The sequence below is a fragment of the Aricia agestis genome, chromosome 6, assembly GCF_905147365.1.
Source record: "Aricia agestis chromosome 6, ilAriAges1.1, whole genome shotgun sequence".
Classification (NCBI taxonomy): Eukaryota; Metazoa; Arthropoda; class Insecta; order Lepidoptera; family Lycaenidae; genus Aricia; species Aricia agestis.
Window position 1 is genome coordinate 20,685,928 of NC_056411.1, and position 16,973 is coordinate 20,702,900.

At 38.1% G+C, this 16,973-nt stretch overlaps 1 protein-coding gene across 2 annotated transcripts in view; it reads left to right on the forward strand.

The window, feature by feature from the left end:
* LOC121727796 overlaps window positions 1–10,638 on the forward strand; it is a 40,635-nt gene extending 29,997 nt beyond the window's left edge. For both annotated transcript variants that reach the window (XM_042115791.1, XM_042115790.1), the window contains exon 2: window positions 8,946–10,638. In XM_042115791.1, the coding sequence (XP_041971725.1) occupies window positions 8,949–10,565 (1,617 nt within the window). In that variant the 5' untranslated portion in view covers window positions 8,946–8,948 and the 3' untranslated portion in view covers window positions 10,566–10,638. The remainder of the gene's footprint in view (window positions 1–8,945) is intronic.
* The last annotated feature ends 6,335 nt before the right edge of the window (window positions 10,639–16,973 follow it).

Genomic DNA, 16,973 nt, shown 5'->3' on the forward strand with positions numbered 1-16,973 from the left:
TTTGTCTAAACGCATTGTCCAGGGAGTAAATTGGGGAATACGTTTGTATGGAAAAACAGTGCGAGCGTACCCTTTTAATACTCTGTATTTCCTAAAGTAATGATCGTTTGATCGTACAGTTTGGACGTAATTTATAGTAATGTAGATAATTAAGGTAGAAGTCACTAAAGAGATATTTTAAATAATTTTCGAGTCACAAGCTAAAACCTTGAAAAAGAGACCTTTCCCCCCCTTCCCCACCGCCGGCTCTTGTCCCACCCTCGGGGACTTTTAGTATATTCATCTGGACACCTTTAGGAACAACTGTACCAACTTTCAAAACTAGACGAATTATTCGGTCTGATCGTCGATTTTGAAACTAATTTTCTTAGACTAGTTACTGAACTCCTCCTTAATTGTGGGACGGATTTTGATGATTCTTTAGTGTGTATGTTTTGAGAATGATTTAGATTCATAGTTTGGTCCACTGGAAAATGCCCTTTTAATTAATTTTTGTGTAATGTACCTATGTACCTAGTTATGTACAGACAGGACAAAGACTTTTGGGTTGGGTCCGCTGGTATTTATAATTTCCTATCATCCTCTTCCTCATCCGCTTCCTCTTCCGCTTCCTCATCCGCATCCTCTTCCTCAAAAAATCTCCTCTTCCTCATCCGCATCCTCTAAATTTGCGCGTGAAAATTCCTCTTCCTCCTCCTCTTCCTCATAATCACTTCCTCAACAACCCTAGTATCTAGTATTTACATAATATTAATGTAAAGGCAATTATTACGAAGAAAATTTTGGTGTACTTATACTGCGTAATAAATATGTAAAACTGCCTAAATTGTACATCTGTTAGAAGCTTCTTTATTTTGTTAATCGAAGATTACCTAATTAAGTTCCCGTCGGACAAAAACAAAGGTAATGAAGTTGCACAGTTTTACGAGGCCTCTAGTATCGTCCATCAGATCGTAACCTCAGGAAAGATTAAATCCCGATGCTCTGTTGTTTTCGTAATATTCGAAACTGTGTAATTGTTCTCTCTTAGCTCTAGTCTTAGGCCCGTATAAATAGTTGGTTTTCAAAATTCATTTCAAGACGCTAGTTGGTTGATATCCTCTCAAACACTGATCAGCAACTTAGGATGTTATCTAATTAATAGTTTAGCATCAGGAGCGTTTCGGTTGATACTAATATCATGATATCGATTCAATCACGCCAAATCAGCAACTAAATATAAAGTAAGTAAGTAAATATTATAAGCCTAATATTATAAGCCTATAATAATATTATATGCCTAGCCTACACATACGAGTTACGTTTCGTTTATACGATTAAAAATCGATTTTATTAATAAAATAAAATTTTACTATACTTATTATCTTTATTTTCTCACATATTTATAACACAAATTACCAAAAGTAATTAACCTTGATATTTTTGTATTATCCTAACTCATTTTCGTTTAAATTAAATGAAAAAAACTCATAACTCTATAACATATTTTATAAAACACGTTCAGTCAAACGGGACGCGTTGAAGTCAACAGCTGACTGCTGTCACTGTCAAGTGTCAAGTAAGGTGCATTGGGGTAACTTCGGAAGAAAAAAAAAATGGGGATATTCCGAAAATGGCAAATAATTACCAAACAGAAAGTAATTTTGAGCTCTGGCTACATTAACCGAGACGCCAATTTAATCACCTCCCCCACTTCCTTTCCCTCGAGCCGTCAGCCGGCAGTGTATGTGCGCTAAGTTCATTTTTTCGCGCCAAGTGCAATTTTATGATTTTTTTGGGATTATCGAAATTACCCCGTATTGTTTTACACAGAAATTAGGTAAGTTACGTAATATTTTGTTTGTTTTAAAAAAGCTTTGACGTTTTTTGCTTTCCTAAGAATAGGTTATGTTGCTCTAGCTATGATTTTTAATAAACATTCGAAATAACCCCAGTGGGGTAAATTTGTTAACGAAATTTCCCCAAAAATTTTTTCATAGTCTTTTGCAGGGGTGCGCAACATAATATAATATTCCGATTTGATGGTCCTAAAATATGGATTGTTCTATTTGTAGGACAAGGTTACTCTTGAATTATATAACTATGATAACCTATCATTATACAAAAAAACAGCTTATTAGGGTACCGTTTTAGTCGTTTTAGTTCACTAATCAACAAAACTTAGTTGACTACGGAACCCTAAAACGCACCCCTAACCAGCAGATTTTCTGTATATTGATAGGTTAATAGTTCTATCTCTGTCAGCTACGACTTTCGTTGGCTTTTTTATTGTTCTTATTCTATTTATTTCTTTGCTCCAAATGTTGAGGACATCTGCATCCCCGATGGGGTAATTTTGAAAATTTTTCGGTACAAAACTTAGTTTGGTGTCTTCTATGGCTTGTATGCACAATGTTTTTGTATGGGGTAAAATAGAATAAAAATAAATATGTGCCTTAAATGTATTATTACATTACGAGTAGGTCGTGTTTCGGCTGATATTCGAAATTACCCCTTGAGTATTCGAAATTACCCATGAAAATTAGAAATAGGCTTATATTTTAAAGGGGTAGTTATATCAGAATCCGTAAATACTTTTGAACTAAAAAATATACAATTCACATGGAAATATGTTTATTATAACTAAAATGTTACAGTTATAGGTAACAATATATACAAATTCGTCTTCTAAACTTGAAACAATGACACAATATACTCACTCTTCCAAAAACTTTACGAGATTGCCCCAATGCACCTTATATGTTTATTTCTAGGTTATTTTCAAAGAAGAAGAATATTGTTAAAACTTTGTAAAAATCTTTAAGTTTTTTCGTTAGAACTTACAAGTATTAAGCATGTATTAAGTTATTTATAACTTTACCGAAAGCTGTGTAGTTTGTAATAATGTTTTGTGTTTCTTTATTTACATACTTTTTAAATAGTCCAAAGGGATATTATTTGTTAACCCTATTCATTGTTTCAGGCCAATATACGTGGTTTGTCCAACAGTGACTACTAATAAGTAATAACTAATAACACACATTCTTGCTTTCTTGAAGATAAATTCAGATTCAATTAAAGAACTGTACCTGCCTTACCAAGGCCGTCGATGTAGAAGAATATTATCATAGACAAATGTGAGAAACTACTGAAAGAACATCAGTCATCAATAAGCAATGAAATTGTTCTGTACAAAAAAGCTTAATAGCCTTATTACATTTTAATTTCCTAAATATGTACAACTTTCTACTGGTAACAAGAAAATATTTGACACCGTCTTTTATTTACCTTATTGTATCTAAAACAAATTTTTTAAATATTATTAATACTTAGTAGTAATTTTGTTAGCAAAATTATAGATTATATTTATCAACAGCTCACACACAGCTGTGTGAGTTTATCTAACCCTAAGATCTTGGCAAGATGATGTTATATCTCTATGAAGTTATAACTACTTATATCCGGCTCTGAAGTTTGATTGATCCATTTGTATCTTTCAGTAAGTTGAGTGAAATATTCTTTGGACCTTCTACATCCAACTTAACAAGTTTACCTTTTTTCTTTACTTTAGAACTTGATAACACAGACACAGTATATACTTTAAATATTAAAAATTTCAATAACAATTTTCATTTTCTTTTAGAAGATAAGTACTTTAAATATTTTGTTTTGTTTCTGTGGCTAAGCGTTTATAATGTAACTGATGAAACATATTATGCTAAAAGTTAAAATAAAGATAATGATGAAGTAAAAGATTATTTTGTATTTTTTAATATCCATAATTTTTATAAAATTCATCCCAATTGTGTCATTTGGACTATAATAGTTAGAAAGGGACTTTCAATTAAACCTCCTAGTATTATTCTGTTACTTTAGCACAGTCCACAGAGCAAGTTTATCTTACGAATTCATTTACTGATGACGAAGGCATTAGGCAAATACCTTACTAGTTGGCATTAACCTGTAATTTCCTAACTTAAATATTTTATTGTATGTATTGTATTTATTAGTATATTATTTATTTATTTTATTGTATAATTTTATTAATGTATTTTAAGGCGCATGTTTAATTTTATGCTTTTGATAGTTTTTAATTTAAGTAACTATACTTTTGCACATCACCGTTTTCCTGGATTTATCACTGAATGTTAAAAGGTTGCCTGGAAGAAATTGCTTCTATGTAATATGGCCGCCTTTGTGTACTATATGTCTTATTTATCAATAATTGTTGTTAATATTTAAGTTTTATTGTATTTTTTTGCACAATAAAGTACTTATAAGGTGCATTGGGGCAATCTCGTAAAGTTTTTGGAAGAGTGAGTATATTGTGTCATTGTTTCAAGTTTAGAAGACGAATTTGTATATATTGTTACCTATAACTGTAACATTTTAGTTATAATAAACATATTTCCATGTGAATTGTATATTTTTTAGTTCAAAAGTATTTACGGATTCTGATATAACTGCCCCTTTAAAATATAACCCTATTTCTACTTTTCATGGGTAATTTCGAATACTCAAGGGGTAATTTCGAATAACAGCCGAAACACGACCTAATGTAAAAATACATTTAAGGCACATATTTATTTTTATTCTATTTTACCCCATACAAAAACATTGTGCATACAAGCCATAGAAGACACCAAACTAAGTTTTGTACAGAAAAATTTTCGAAATTACCCCATCAGGGATGCAGATGTCCTCAACATTTGGAGCAAAGAAATAAATAGAATAAGAACAATAAAAAAGCCAACGAAAGTGGTAGCTAACAGAGATAGAACTATTAACCTATCAATATACAGAAAATCAGCTGGTTAGGGGTGCGTTTTAGGGTTCCGTAGTCAACTAAGTTTTGTTGATTAGTGAACTAAAACGACTAAAACGGTACCCTAATAAGCTGTTTTTTTGTATAATGATAGGTTATTATAGTTATATAATTCAAGAGTAACCTTGTCCTACAAATAGAACAATCCATATTTTAGGACCATCAAATCGGAATATTATATTATGTTGCGCACCCCTGCAAAAGACTATGAAAAAATTTTTGGGGAAATTTCGTTAACAAATTTACCCCACTGGGGTTATTTCGAATGTTTATTAAAAATCATAGCTAGAGCAACATAACCTATTCTTAGGAAAGCAAAAAACGTCAAAGCTTCTTTAAAACAAACAAAATATTACGTAACTTACCTAATTTCTGTGTAAAACAATACGGGGTAATTTCGATAATCCCAAAAAAATCATAAAATTGCACTTGGCGCGAAAAAATGAACTTAGCGCACATACACTGCCGGCTGACGGCTCGAGGGAAAGGAAGTGGGGGAGGTGATTAAATTGGCGTCTCTTTTAATGTAGCCAGAGCTCAAAATTACTTTCTGTTTGGTAATTATTGCCATTTTCGGAATATCCCCATTTTTTTTTCTTCCGAAGTTACCCCAATGCACCTTATTTGTTTATTAATTAATTGCAGTAGACTACATAAGCCTTTATTTGTACCTATGGCAAAATTAGATCTGCAGAGTACGGTTTATTTAAGATTCATTATTAAGTATTTATATTAGCTTGGGCGGTTTATATACTTACTTTAAATAGATTAATTAATAGTCAAAATGTATTAAACACTGTAAATTCGTTTTAAATAAGTATATATTACGCACTTAACAGCTTGGTATATTAATTTTGTGTTTAAAAATAAGCAATCCATATCCCAGAAAATACTCTTGAAATTATTATTTTTTCTTCTAATTGTGGGAAAAATCCCTACGATGGTATCCCCACGATGGTATTTTTCTCCTAATTGTGGGAAAAATCCCTAAATTGGTATCCCTGAGCGCACTTAAGTCAAGGTCTGCCCACACTCAAGGATTAGCCACTCAAGCAACAGTTTGATAGCACATTTGAGTGCAAGATTTCGTTTATTAATACGTTGCGCGCTCAAGCGTCAGTTTGACAGTACAGTTGAGTGCAAGATTTGGTTTAATAATACGTTGCCCACTCGCTTGATCAAAGGCACTTAAAAGCTGTACTCAAGTGAGGTTTATTAATAAGGTTAGCAGCTTGAAACACGTTTTATGCGAGCTCTTAGTGGTAAGAGCTTCAAGAGCCAACTATTTATACGGGCCTTAGTGCAGTGGTGTTTCAGTCGCGTTCGCCGTGTGCGGTGTGGAATGTGGATTGTCCATGGACTGAGCAGTGGTGGTGTCGGCCCCCGGCTGTCGAACACGAGTGGTTAGTGGAGTCGCGAGAGCCATTTAGCACTCGGCCGACACTTACCATATTAACTAATATATATTCTGTGACCATACCTAATGTATTCCACCACATGCATATTCAGGCAGTTTCGACTGTATTCTAATTTTAAATGCCTGTCATAATATTACACAATCGTTTTCGCTTTCGTCGACACGAGATTTCGAATGTTCTGAATGATTTCCAGCACCCGCTACCGATATAAGATGTCTCGTTATACTCCTCGAAGTTATATTTTATGCACTTTTTTAAAAAGAAAGAAAAACTGCGAGTCTTTAAATGAACCAACCAACGCCTCCAACTCTACAAGGCGCAGGTTCGGCCTCACAATATGGAATAATACTGTTCTCATCTCTGGGCAGGGGCGCCAAATACCAACTGCTCCCTCTGGATCATATCCAAGTAATCCAAGGGTCGCGTAACATTCTGCCACGCACTGTAAAACTCTGGAACGAAATAATGAAAAAAATGTTTTAAGAGAAACGATCTGTGTTAAAAATATTTTAATATTTTATCGGAGGAATAACAATAAACGTAATTGTCGTTTCTCTTATTTTACAGGTATGATATTATTATATTATTGTTGTATTTAGTTTGTTTATAATTTTACTTTTAGTGATTAAACTCTTATTTTACAGAGAAACAAAATTGTTTACTTGTTTTCCTCCATACATCAAAATAATCTTATACATATTTAAGAGCATCACGATTTTGTTTATTTTTTGTATCATACGTCTTCTCCGAAAAAACCCCGTCTACATCATTATGTACAGTCGAGAACACTGTACTTATTAACTACTGATATAAATAAATATAAGCTTCTCTGTATACTAATGAATATTATAATTATTACTACGCACGTATTAGCTAACGTGGAAAATCGTGAGTCCTACTTCGGTAATGTTGTTTTTTGTGTAAACTCCGCTCCCCCTCCCCCCGCGCGCCGCTGCACGACCGCGCGAGGCCGGCGGAGGATGAGCCGGATGCTGGAGGGTCGTACCTCGTGTGACTCGTGTGGTGACTGCCACCTTCGCTATAGCGGATTTTAATTATACAACGAGTCACTACTGATATTGGCTTCCACGAAATCAAAGGTCCGAGAAACTTGCTAACTACATGCTTATCCGGCCGATGTCTTGTTCTGTGAATCTGCTTAGAACATCGCACCGCATGCAGCTCGCTTCGCGCGGATAATGCGACGCTAAATTATCTGCTTGTGATGCGGCCGGCGCAGCGCACGACCTTCTTTAGCATGCAGCCCGCCACCCGCCGCCGGCCCGCGGGGAGGAAAACGTCTGGCGGTCTCGTCCTCCCATTGTTCGCCGTAAGGCGTAAACGAATAAGACTAAACGCAAACCTCACTCGAGTTAATGGAGGTCGAGATCGCGGCCGCGTGACGCAACGAGGAAGAACGCTTCCGAGCTGCGCGGTGTAATAAGTGCCGTTTTCGTAGTCGTTAAAATGGCCCGGGTAAATCTAACGTAGATAGAGTATGGCATCTCCAGCCGGGAATGCCGGGCCCTCTGCTAGCGTGCTGCAGCTGGGCGTGGTGGGGCAAGCGACGACAGCTCGTCCTGGTGTGTGCGGCTCGGGGTGGCCGGGCGTCCATCGCGTGCGGCTGCGGCCCGTCGACCGTGACCGTTCCGTGCGAGCTGACCGCCGCCGAGGCCGCCCTACCTCGCTGTAACAAGCTTTCGAGCGGACTGCAGAGTCCAGATATCGGCCGATGAAGTAGTACTCTGTAATCCATATTTCCATTTGATTCCGTCACAGAACCGAGCAGCCTAAGCATTGCTAATCAGCGTTGTTAAGAATTCAATGTCATGTGTGTGAATAATTTTCATTAGGCATATTCACATAATGCTTGCTACTAGAGCAGTATGTGTTGGTAGTTGCTAAATCGATAGCTTGCATCTTTTGCATCCACGAACCAGCGTTACTAGAGCTAGTAGTGGAGTGCCTAGAGCGTAAAAATAATCGGCCAAACCCTTTTACTCTCTTCTTGGTTACGGCGAGCGTTAATCTGTAAAAACTTTGCAAAAATCTTAGAGCTTAGCAAAGCAAACTTTCGTTTTTAAAAATTAACATTTTCAATGTAAATAATAACAGGAACAAGAAAAAAAAATTTTTCTTGACTGGTTTTATATGGTGAAATCACTATACTTACTTATAAATTTTTAATTAACTAAAAAATTAAAAGCACAAAAAAATTTTTGGTAATCTTTGCAAGTTATAGACATAGTGTAAAAAAGAAAATGACACCTCAAAAACAAAAATTACAATTTTCGGAGGTGACCTCTGGTATAGCGGGACGCTCTACTATAGCGGGTGACAGAACATCAGCCCCGGCTGACACGCGATTCGCGACTTGCCTACAAAATGTCAGAGTTACTAAATCTTTAAGTAAAATAAAAATTTCAGGCTTTCGTAAACGAATATTCATATTATAAACTTAACATTGTATAGATGGCCGCGACATGGTTTTTTTTATTTTTTACCTACATGGAGGATCCATGTAGGTAAATAATTACAATAAACATATTTTTGTACAAACCAAAAAAAATGATTTCGTTCTTTTTATAACTATTTTATAGTTTTGTATTTGTACTTAGGTACTGCGCATTTCTTAGAAACTAATAATACAATATTATATTGCGATGTCGTCGAGTACTGTGTAGTGTGTAATGTGTATTGATGTTGCATGTTGGATGTTTCAGGCGATGCGGGGTTGGTGCGGGCGGGTGGGGCGCGCGCGGCTGCGCTGGCTGGCGGCGCTGCTGTGCTGGGGCGCGTTGGCGGCGCTGGCGCTGACCCGCGTGCAGCTGGCGCCGGCCCCGCGCGCGCGCCCCGCGCCGCCGGCCCGCCTGCTGCTGCTGGCCGAGCCCGCCAGCACGCCGGCGCCCGCGCCGCGCCTCGCCACCGACGCCCGCGTGCTCAGCGAGGACGAGCTGCGCGCCGACGCCGAGCGCCGCCTGCCCTCGCTGCCGCTCGCCTACTGGCACCGCCACAAGGACGACAAGAACAAGTTCTACAAGAAGAAGGACTGCGCGCCCTTCCCCTCGATATACGACCTCGAGTTCCACAACACGTACTGGCAGACGATGCGCGCCAAGGGCGACGTGTTCCACTTCTATGGCGCGTACATGGACGCTCGCAACACCTCGCGCATCGGGCCCGCCGTGCGCGTGCTCGCCGTGCACGACCGCATCAAGCCCACGCTGGCCACGCACTGCCAGCTGTGGTTCGAGGAGCGCGAGGCGCCCGTGGTGGTGCGCAACCTCGAGTACAAGTACGTGTGGAACAGCAAGTGGGGCAACTACCGGGACGGCGTGCTGCAGCCCTACCTGCTGGCGTGCGTGCTGCCCGCCGACGTGCGCCACCTGGTGCCCGCCTCCGTCTCTATCGTCGTGGACCCCTGCGACCGCGCCACCAACAACCTGCGCGTGCACTACGACCGCCCGCCGCCGCCGGCCGCGCAGAGGGAGTTCGCCGTCTGCGTCAAGGGGCTTGACTTCCTGCACGAAGACCTCTCGGTGCGCCTCGTCGAGTGGATCGAGCTGATACGGCTGCTCGGCGCCGACAAGATCTTCTTCTACGAGCTCCAGGTGCACCCAAACATCACCAAGGTCCTCGACTACTACGCGGAGTTGGGCGTCGTCGAGGTGACGCCCATCACGCTGCCCGGCGGTCAGCCCAACCTGCCCGGCCTGCAGCACATGTACCTCAAGAAGAAGACGACGCACAAGCGGCAGATGGAGCTCATCCCGTACAACGACTGCCTGTACCGGCACATGTACCGGTACCGCTGGCTCGCGCTGCTGGACATCGACGAGGTGATCGTGCCGCTCGAGGACGCCGACTGGAGCTCGCTGATGCGGCGCGTGCTGCCGCTGGCGAAGCCGGCCGAGGGCAAGCCGCCGCGCTCCAGCTACCACGCCTCCAACCTGTACTTCCTGGACTCGCTGCGGCACGAACACGGCTGGGAGGAGGGCGCGCCGCAGTACATGCACATGCTGCAGCACGTGTACCGCACGCGCAACTTCACCAAGCCCGGGCAGTACGTGAAGGCGTTCCACGAGACGGAGCGCGTGCTGGCGCTGCACAACCACTTCCCGCTGGCGTGCCTGGGCGGGCCGTGCTCGTCGTACGCGCTGGAGACGCGGCACGCGCGCCTGCAGCACTACCGCGCCGACTGCGTCACGGCGCTCAGCAAGACGTGCGCGGAGCTGCGCGCGCAGCCCGAGCGCGACACGGCCGTGTGGCGCTGGCGCGGCCCCCTGGTGGAGCGCGCCGAGCGGGCGCTCGCGGCGCTCGGCTTCCTCCCGCCGCAGAGGTGACCTCCGCCTCCCCGCGCCCCTCCCGCTTAGTTTTACTCGCTCCTCTTAGTATTAAACTATTTTAAGTATAAGACTTATGCGTTTTACTCGTTTCCCTGACTTATTAGAAACTGCGTCAATTTTATATAAGGGGATATTCATTGATGGTGAGGTGGTTTTCAATACGATTAGGTACGTCGAAAAATGATTGACGTAATTTAATCAGCAATAGTAGTAGTCGACCAATTTATATACTTTAAATTACTGACACACCCTACCGAAATTACGTCACGTCATAGCGTACAGCCGAACTTCGGTCGAGCGTAAGTTCGGCAGAGATTCGGCGGTAATGTTTTTTTTTTTCGGCGTCAATGCGGCGTTCGAGACACTGAATACTCGGACAAAGTTACGCAACAGAATTTGCGCCGCGTAATTTCGGCTCTTATCGTGTGTCATATCAGCCGAATGTGGCGGAACATAATAATATCGGCCACGGAACTTCAGCCGCGTATCTTCGGCATGGTGTTTAGACACTTAGGGCCTGTTTCACCACTTCCTGATAAGTGACGAATAGCACCAATTAACTTGACAGATCAAGTATGGAGAATTTGTCAAAAAAGTATTCGGCACTTTATCAGAAAGTGGTAAAACAGGCCCTTAGTGTCTAAACACACCATGCCGAAGTTCCGCGGCGGAAGTTCGGTATGATTCCGCCAAAGACTTCTATTTAACTTTAAATAGAATTCTTTGGATTCCGCTTGTAATGTAAAATACATTACATTGCACATACATAAATTACCGATGACACACCATGCCGAAATTACGTCGCGTTATATTAATGTATGCGTTTGATAAAATAAAATAAATAAAAAATGTTTTATTTTAAGAAAATACTTTCAGAATGTTAATATTAGCTACGGTGCCTACCACCGGTTCGGGAACTATCCCGGCGAGAAGAACCGGCGTAAGAAACTCGCACGGGGCCCACTTTTTTACCAAAAAAAAGTGAGGTAAAAAAATTAATCTTTTAAAATAAAATTTACAATGCTGTAACTTAAAATTATACAATGTCAACATACATACATAGTAAGTCATGTACAATAATGTAGAAGTAGCCTTGTAAGCAGCCATCCTACTCCCAAGATGTGCCATCATTTATGAAATCATTGACCTTATAATAGGCTTTGGCACACAAACGCTCCTTGACTACTTTCTTAAATTTATTAATGGAAAGATTTTTAACGTTTTCTGGGATTTTATTGAAAAGGCGTATACATTGACCTTTAAAAGATTTACTGACTTTACTAAGTCTGATCACTGGCAAATCTAGCTTGTACTTATTTCTGGTGTTTCTACAATGAATGTCACCTTTGGCTTTAAATTTACATATATTTTTTCTAACATGTATTACATTATCTAAAATGTATTGAGAAGCTACTGTCAGAATACCAATTTCTTTAAACTTTTCTCTCAAAGATTCAAATGTAGACATTTTGTAAATCGAACGTATAGCTCGCTTCTGCAGCACAAATATAGTATTAATATCGGCAGCGTTTCCCCATAAAAGGATACCATATGACATTCTACTGTGAAAATAGCTAAAGTATACTAATCGTGCAGTGTCTTCGTCAGAAATTTCCCTAATCTTTCTGACTGCATATGCTGCAGAACTGAGTCTATCTGCGAGTTTAGCAATATGAGGACCCCACTGTAATTTACTATCTAGTGTAATACCTAAAAATACAGTAGTGTCCACCAAATTCATTTTCTCATCATTCAATAGTACATTGGTTTGAACTTGCCGTACATTGGGCAAAGTAAACTTTAAACATTTAGTTTTCGTAGAATTCAAAAGTAAATTATTAACATTAAACCAATGTACTATTTTTGAAAGAGTACAGTTTACTTCGTCGTAATTAGACTGTTGTCTCTTCACTTTAAAAATAAGTGAAGTGTCATCAGCAAAAAGTACTATTTCATTATCATTATCCTTAACTAGATAAGGTAGGTCATTTATGTAGACGAGAAAAAGAAACGGGCCTAAAATAGATCCCTGTGGGACACCTAATTCTATTTTGGTTCCATTTGATCTCTTATTATTGATTTCAACCCTTTGAGTCCTATTTTTGAGGTAAGATGTCAAAAGGTTGAGTGCTGAGTCCCTTATGCCATAGTGGTGTAATTTCCTAATCAATGTAGCATGCTCGACACAGTCGAAGACCTTAGAGAGGTCACAGAAGACACCTAAGGCATCCTGCGATCCCTCCCAAGCTTCAAATATACTACATAGAAGACCTATACCAGCATCCGTTGTGGAACGACCCTTAGTAAAACCGTATTGATTTTCGTGTAATAAATTATTTGAATTAAAGTGTACCAATAGCTGTTTTAAAATTATTTTTTCAAATATTTTGCTAAGAGTCGGTAAAATCGATATAGGTCTGTAATTTGTCGGATCAGACTTAATTCCCGCTTTAAATAAAGGTATAACCTTGCTGTGCTTCATTAAGTCAGGAAAAACACCATTCTCTATACAGTTATTAAAAATCATTGCTAGATGAGGAGCTATGATGTCAATTACTGATTTAATAATTTTTGTAGACAATCCCCAAAGATCGGTGGTATTCTTAATGTTTAATAATTTAAAAGTATCAATAATGTCTTTGGGGTCAATCTCTCTAAACTTAAAATTGACATTACATTCCTTTACATTATCTTTGAGTAGTTTTTCGGCAGCTGCAGGTGAGGAGTTTAAGTTTTTCGTAGTTGAAACCGGAATGTCAGCAAAGAATTTTTCAAAGGCTGTCGCAACTTCTAGGTCATTGGTAATTTCTTTATTTTCAAAATACAGTTGAAAATCCGAGCTACGACAGGTGACGTTTCCAGTCTCACCAGCTATTACCTTCCAAGTAGTTTTAATTTTATTTTTGGAATTTTTAATCTTTTTCTTTATGTACATAGCCTTAGCAGATTTGCAAACTTTTCTAAAAGTTTTAGAATAGTTTTTAACGTATTCTTTAAATGCTACACTATTATTAAAACATTTTTCTTCATACAGACTATACAATCTTTGCCTGCTTATTATAATTCCTGCAGTCGCCCATTTAGTAAAATTATTTTTCATTTTTTTATTGTTTCTAACCGTTACTGAAGTAAACACACTGTTAAATTGGGTTCTTATTATCTTAAATAATTTATTAAAAGCTTCATCTGAGCTATTCGACCCATTCAATAATTGAATACTTGAACTTAGATTATTTCTAAACTTCTCAATGCGTTTAGTATTCACAGGAATAAATATACAAGCTTTTCCTCTAAGTTATTATCACAATTTATATTAAAAGAAGCTAACTGTCCACAGTGATCAGAGCTAAGATTATTTATTATTTCTTTTTTTTGTGGAGTAATGTCAGTAAAAATATTATCAATACAAGTGGCCGTTGTATCACATACTCTAGTTGGCTCATAAAATAGATTAAGAAGATTATATGATTTAAACAAAGATGTGAATCTAATAGTGGTGGGGGTCGAATCTAATAAATTTATATTGAAGTCACCACAGACTATAACTTTTTTATTAGATGCACATATTTTGTATAGAATTTGTTCCATGACTTGTTCGAATGAATCATATAATCCTGATGGAGGCCTGTATACGCTCACAATAATAAGATGACTCAACTCTATACAGGCTACCTCAATAATTCGTTCAGTGGAGAGACTAATAATGTCTTTACGTTCCTTGAATTTAATTTTTTTATTGATTAATATTAAAGAGCCACCTCTTATGGCCTCCTCTCTACTGAACGAACTGGCAATCTGGTGGTTACTGAAATTGAAAATGAGTTCATATTTTTTGAACCAATGTTCAGAAATACACAAAATATCAACGTCAAATTCCTTTAAAAATAACTCAGTTTCAAGTTCCTTACCTACCATTCCTTGTAGGTTTTGATGCACCAGATTGATTACATTACAATTATTATTACTTAAATCTTTGAAGTTTTTAAAATTTTTATTCAAACTTGAGTTATTATAACTGCCAGAGGCATTCTCTATTGTCTTATTCTCTAATTTAAATGGTTATTTGGAACATGTTCCAATTCGTTAATACTATGGTAAGTATCCTGCTCAATAAAAGCAGTAGTCGTAGAAGCCAAATTCTTGGCTTGTGAAAAAGTAAAAATATTAAATAGCATACCAGCTACATGTCGCTTACAGAAATTGGATAATAAATACTTATCCAAGTACATGTTACTTAATTTAAAACTTAAGTTATTTATATCCACAACCTGACATTTTTGTGGTTGTGGGTCATTAATAACTATACAATTGTTATTAACAGCATTAAATAGTAGGCTGTTTAACTTATATCTACATACATTTTCTTCCATATTAGTTCGTGGGCACATTTTTATATAAGGAAAAGTAAACAATACCAATTTTTTTATATTTTCAATTTTAAACAAGGATTCTAAAAGTACTGTCATTTGGTATTTGTTTAATTTCCCTCTTCTCCCAACTAGAATAATAAGTGTTGTGTTAGGGCAATATTTTTCAGTTAGTGCCCTTCGTACTACTTATATCCTTATAAGTGGCTCCGGGCATACAAATATTAGAAACTGCCTGTCCTTTGCATATTCTACTTAAATAAGTACCTAAGTTCTGTCCTAACTCATCACTAAATAACCTAATATTTGATTGGCTTTCAGTATGTACCTTCTCAGTGGAACATATATATGATATATTAGAAACTGAATGATCCACCTGAAGTGAGGAAATGTTAAGTCTCAATAAAGAATGAACACGCTCCTCATTGTATCGAGTTACTTCAAGCAAATCATCCATTGCCAATATATGTGCCTGAATTTCCTTTTGTGAAGATTCATACTTTTTTGTCAAACTGTCTAAAGTATCATGTAAATAGGAAATTTCTAACTTAAGGCTGGATACATCGGCCTCATAATCACATTTTGTCTGTTCTAGGACAAAGTTACAATCTAACAAGTTATTATGCAATATTTGGTTTTGTTTGATACTGTTTGCTAATCTGTTCATAATGTTTTTGTTTTTCATTGAGAGTTGGCTATACTTTTTGATACATTTTTTAATTTTAATATATTTCTTTAATTTTTTCTTACTGTTCATTTTAAGGGATGGTACTGTATCATCACAAGTTAAGTCTATGGTAGTAATGTCATTGCAAGGCACTGATAATTTCACGTTTGGAATAAGTTTCTTGAACAGGTCTTGTGTTTGACTGTAATTATGATAGTCTAGCTGGTCTTCAAGTTTCCTAATATACTCCTTAGCATTTTTGAGCTTGATTTGTAGTGCAGCTGAGTTCTTGAGTGTGCCTTCATATTCCTCCCTGCACTGGTCAAAACTATCAACAATACCTTGCAGTTCTAAATTGTGTTTACAACTGTCCTCGTAGTCCCGGCTTAAATTATTTAATTCTGACTTAAGTTCTGTGTTTTTTTGCAGTACAAGTAACATTTCTTTTTCATTATCATCTCTTTCCTGTAGTAGTGTTTGACATTGGTCTTTACAGGCTTTTAGTTCTTTGAGAGCCACTTGAAGTTGTTCCTCGGTACGGCGAGCCAAGGCTGAGAATTTGACATTGCTGACGTACCTAATCATGCCGAACTTCCGCAGCGTAACTTCGGCATGGTGTGTTTAGAGTTAAGACAATAAAAGTTAGTCATGTTTTAATTAAAAACGGGTATAGTAAAATCCAGTCTACACAATAAGATGTTTGCTGCCGCGCCGGTTCGGGAACTATCCTGGCGAGGACCGGCCCGAGCGATCAGGGCTAACTTTTAGCAAAAGGGCAAGGGTAAGGCAAGGGTGAGAAAGTTCGTCATTTTCAAAGCTATACGATTAAACTTCAAAATTAAAAAACATTCTATACTATAATATTTTAAACTAGCGCTGATAGCTCCGAGCTCTTAGCACAATAAATCCATACTAATATTATAAATGCGAAAGTATCTCTGTCTGTCTGTCTCGCTTTCACGCCCAAACTACTGAACCGATTGCAATGAAATTTTGTACACAGTTATTCTAGAGTCTGAGAAAGGACATAGGCTACATTTTGATGTGGGAAAATATCTTATTTCCATGAAAATATCGATGAAAATTAATTCGCATTGCGCGTGGGCAGCGCTCATCCCGGGGGTCCTGGGTTCGAGTCCCGCAGGCGGAACAAAAAGTTTTCAATGTTCCTGGGTCTTGGATGTGTATTAAAATAATATTTCAAAAATCTTAAATGTATTAATTTATGTATAATATTATAAAAAATCCAGAAATATATCGATGCAATGAACATTTTAGTTCTAATACGATTCAACAGATGGCGTTTTATTTTTTACTTTATTTAACATAGAACTAATCATACTTATTAGTTAGTATGTTTTTGTTTATAGT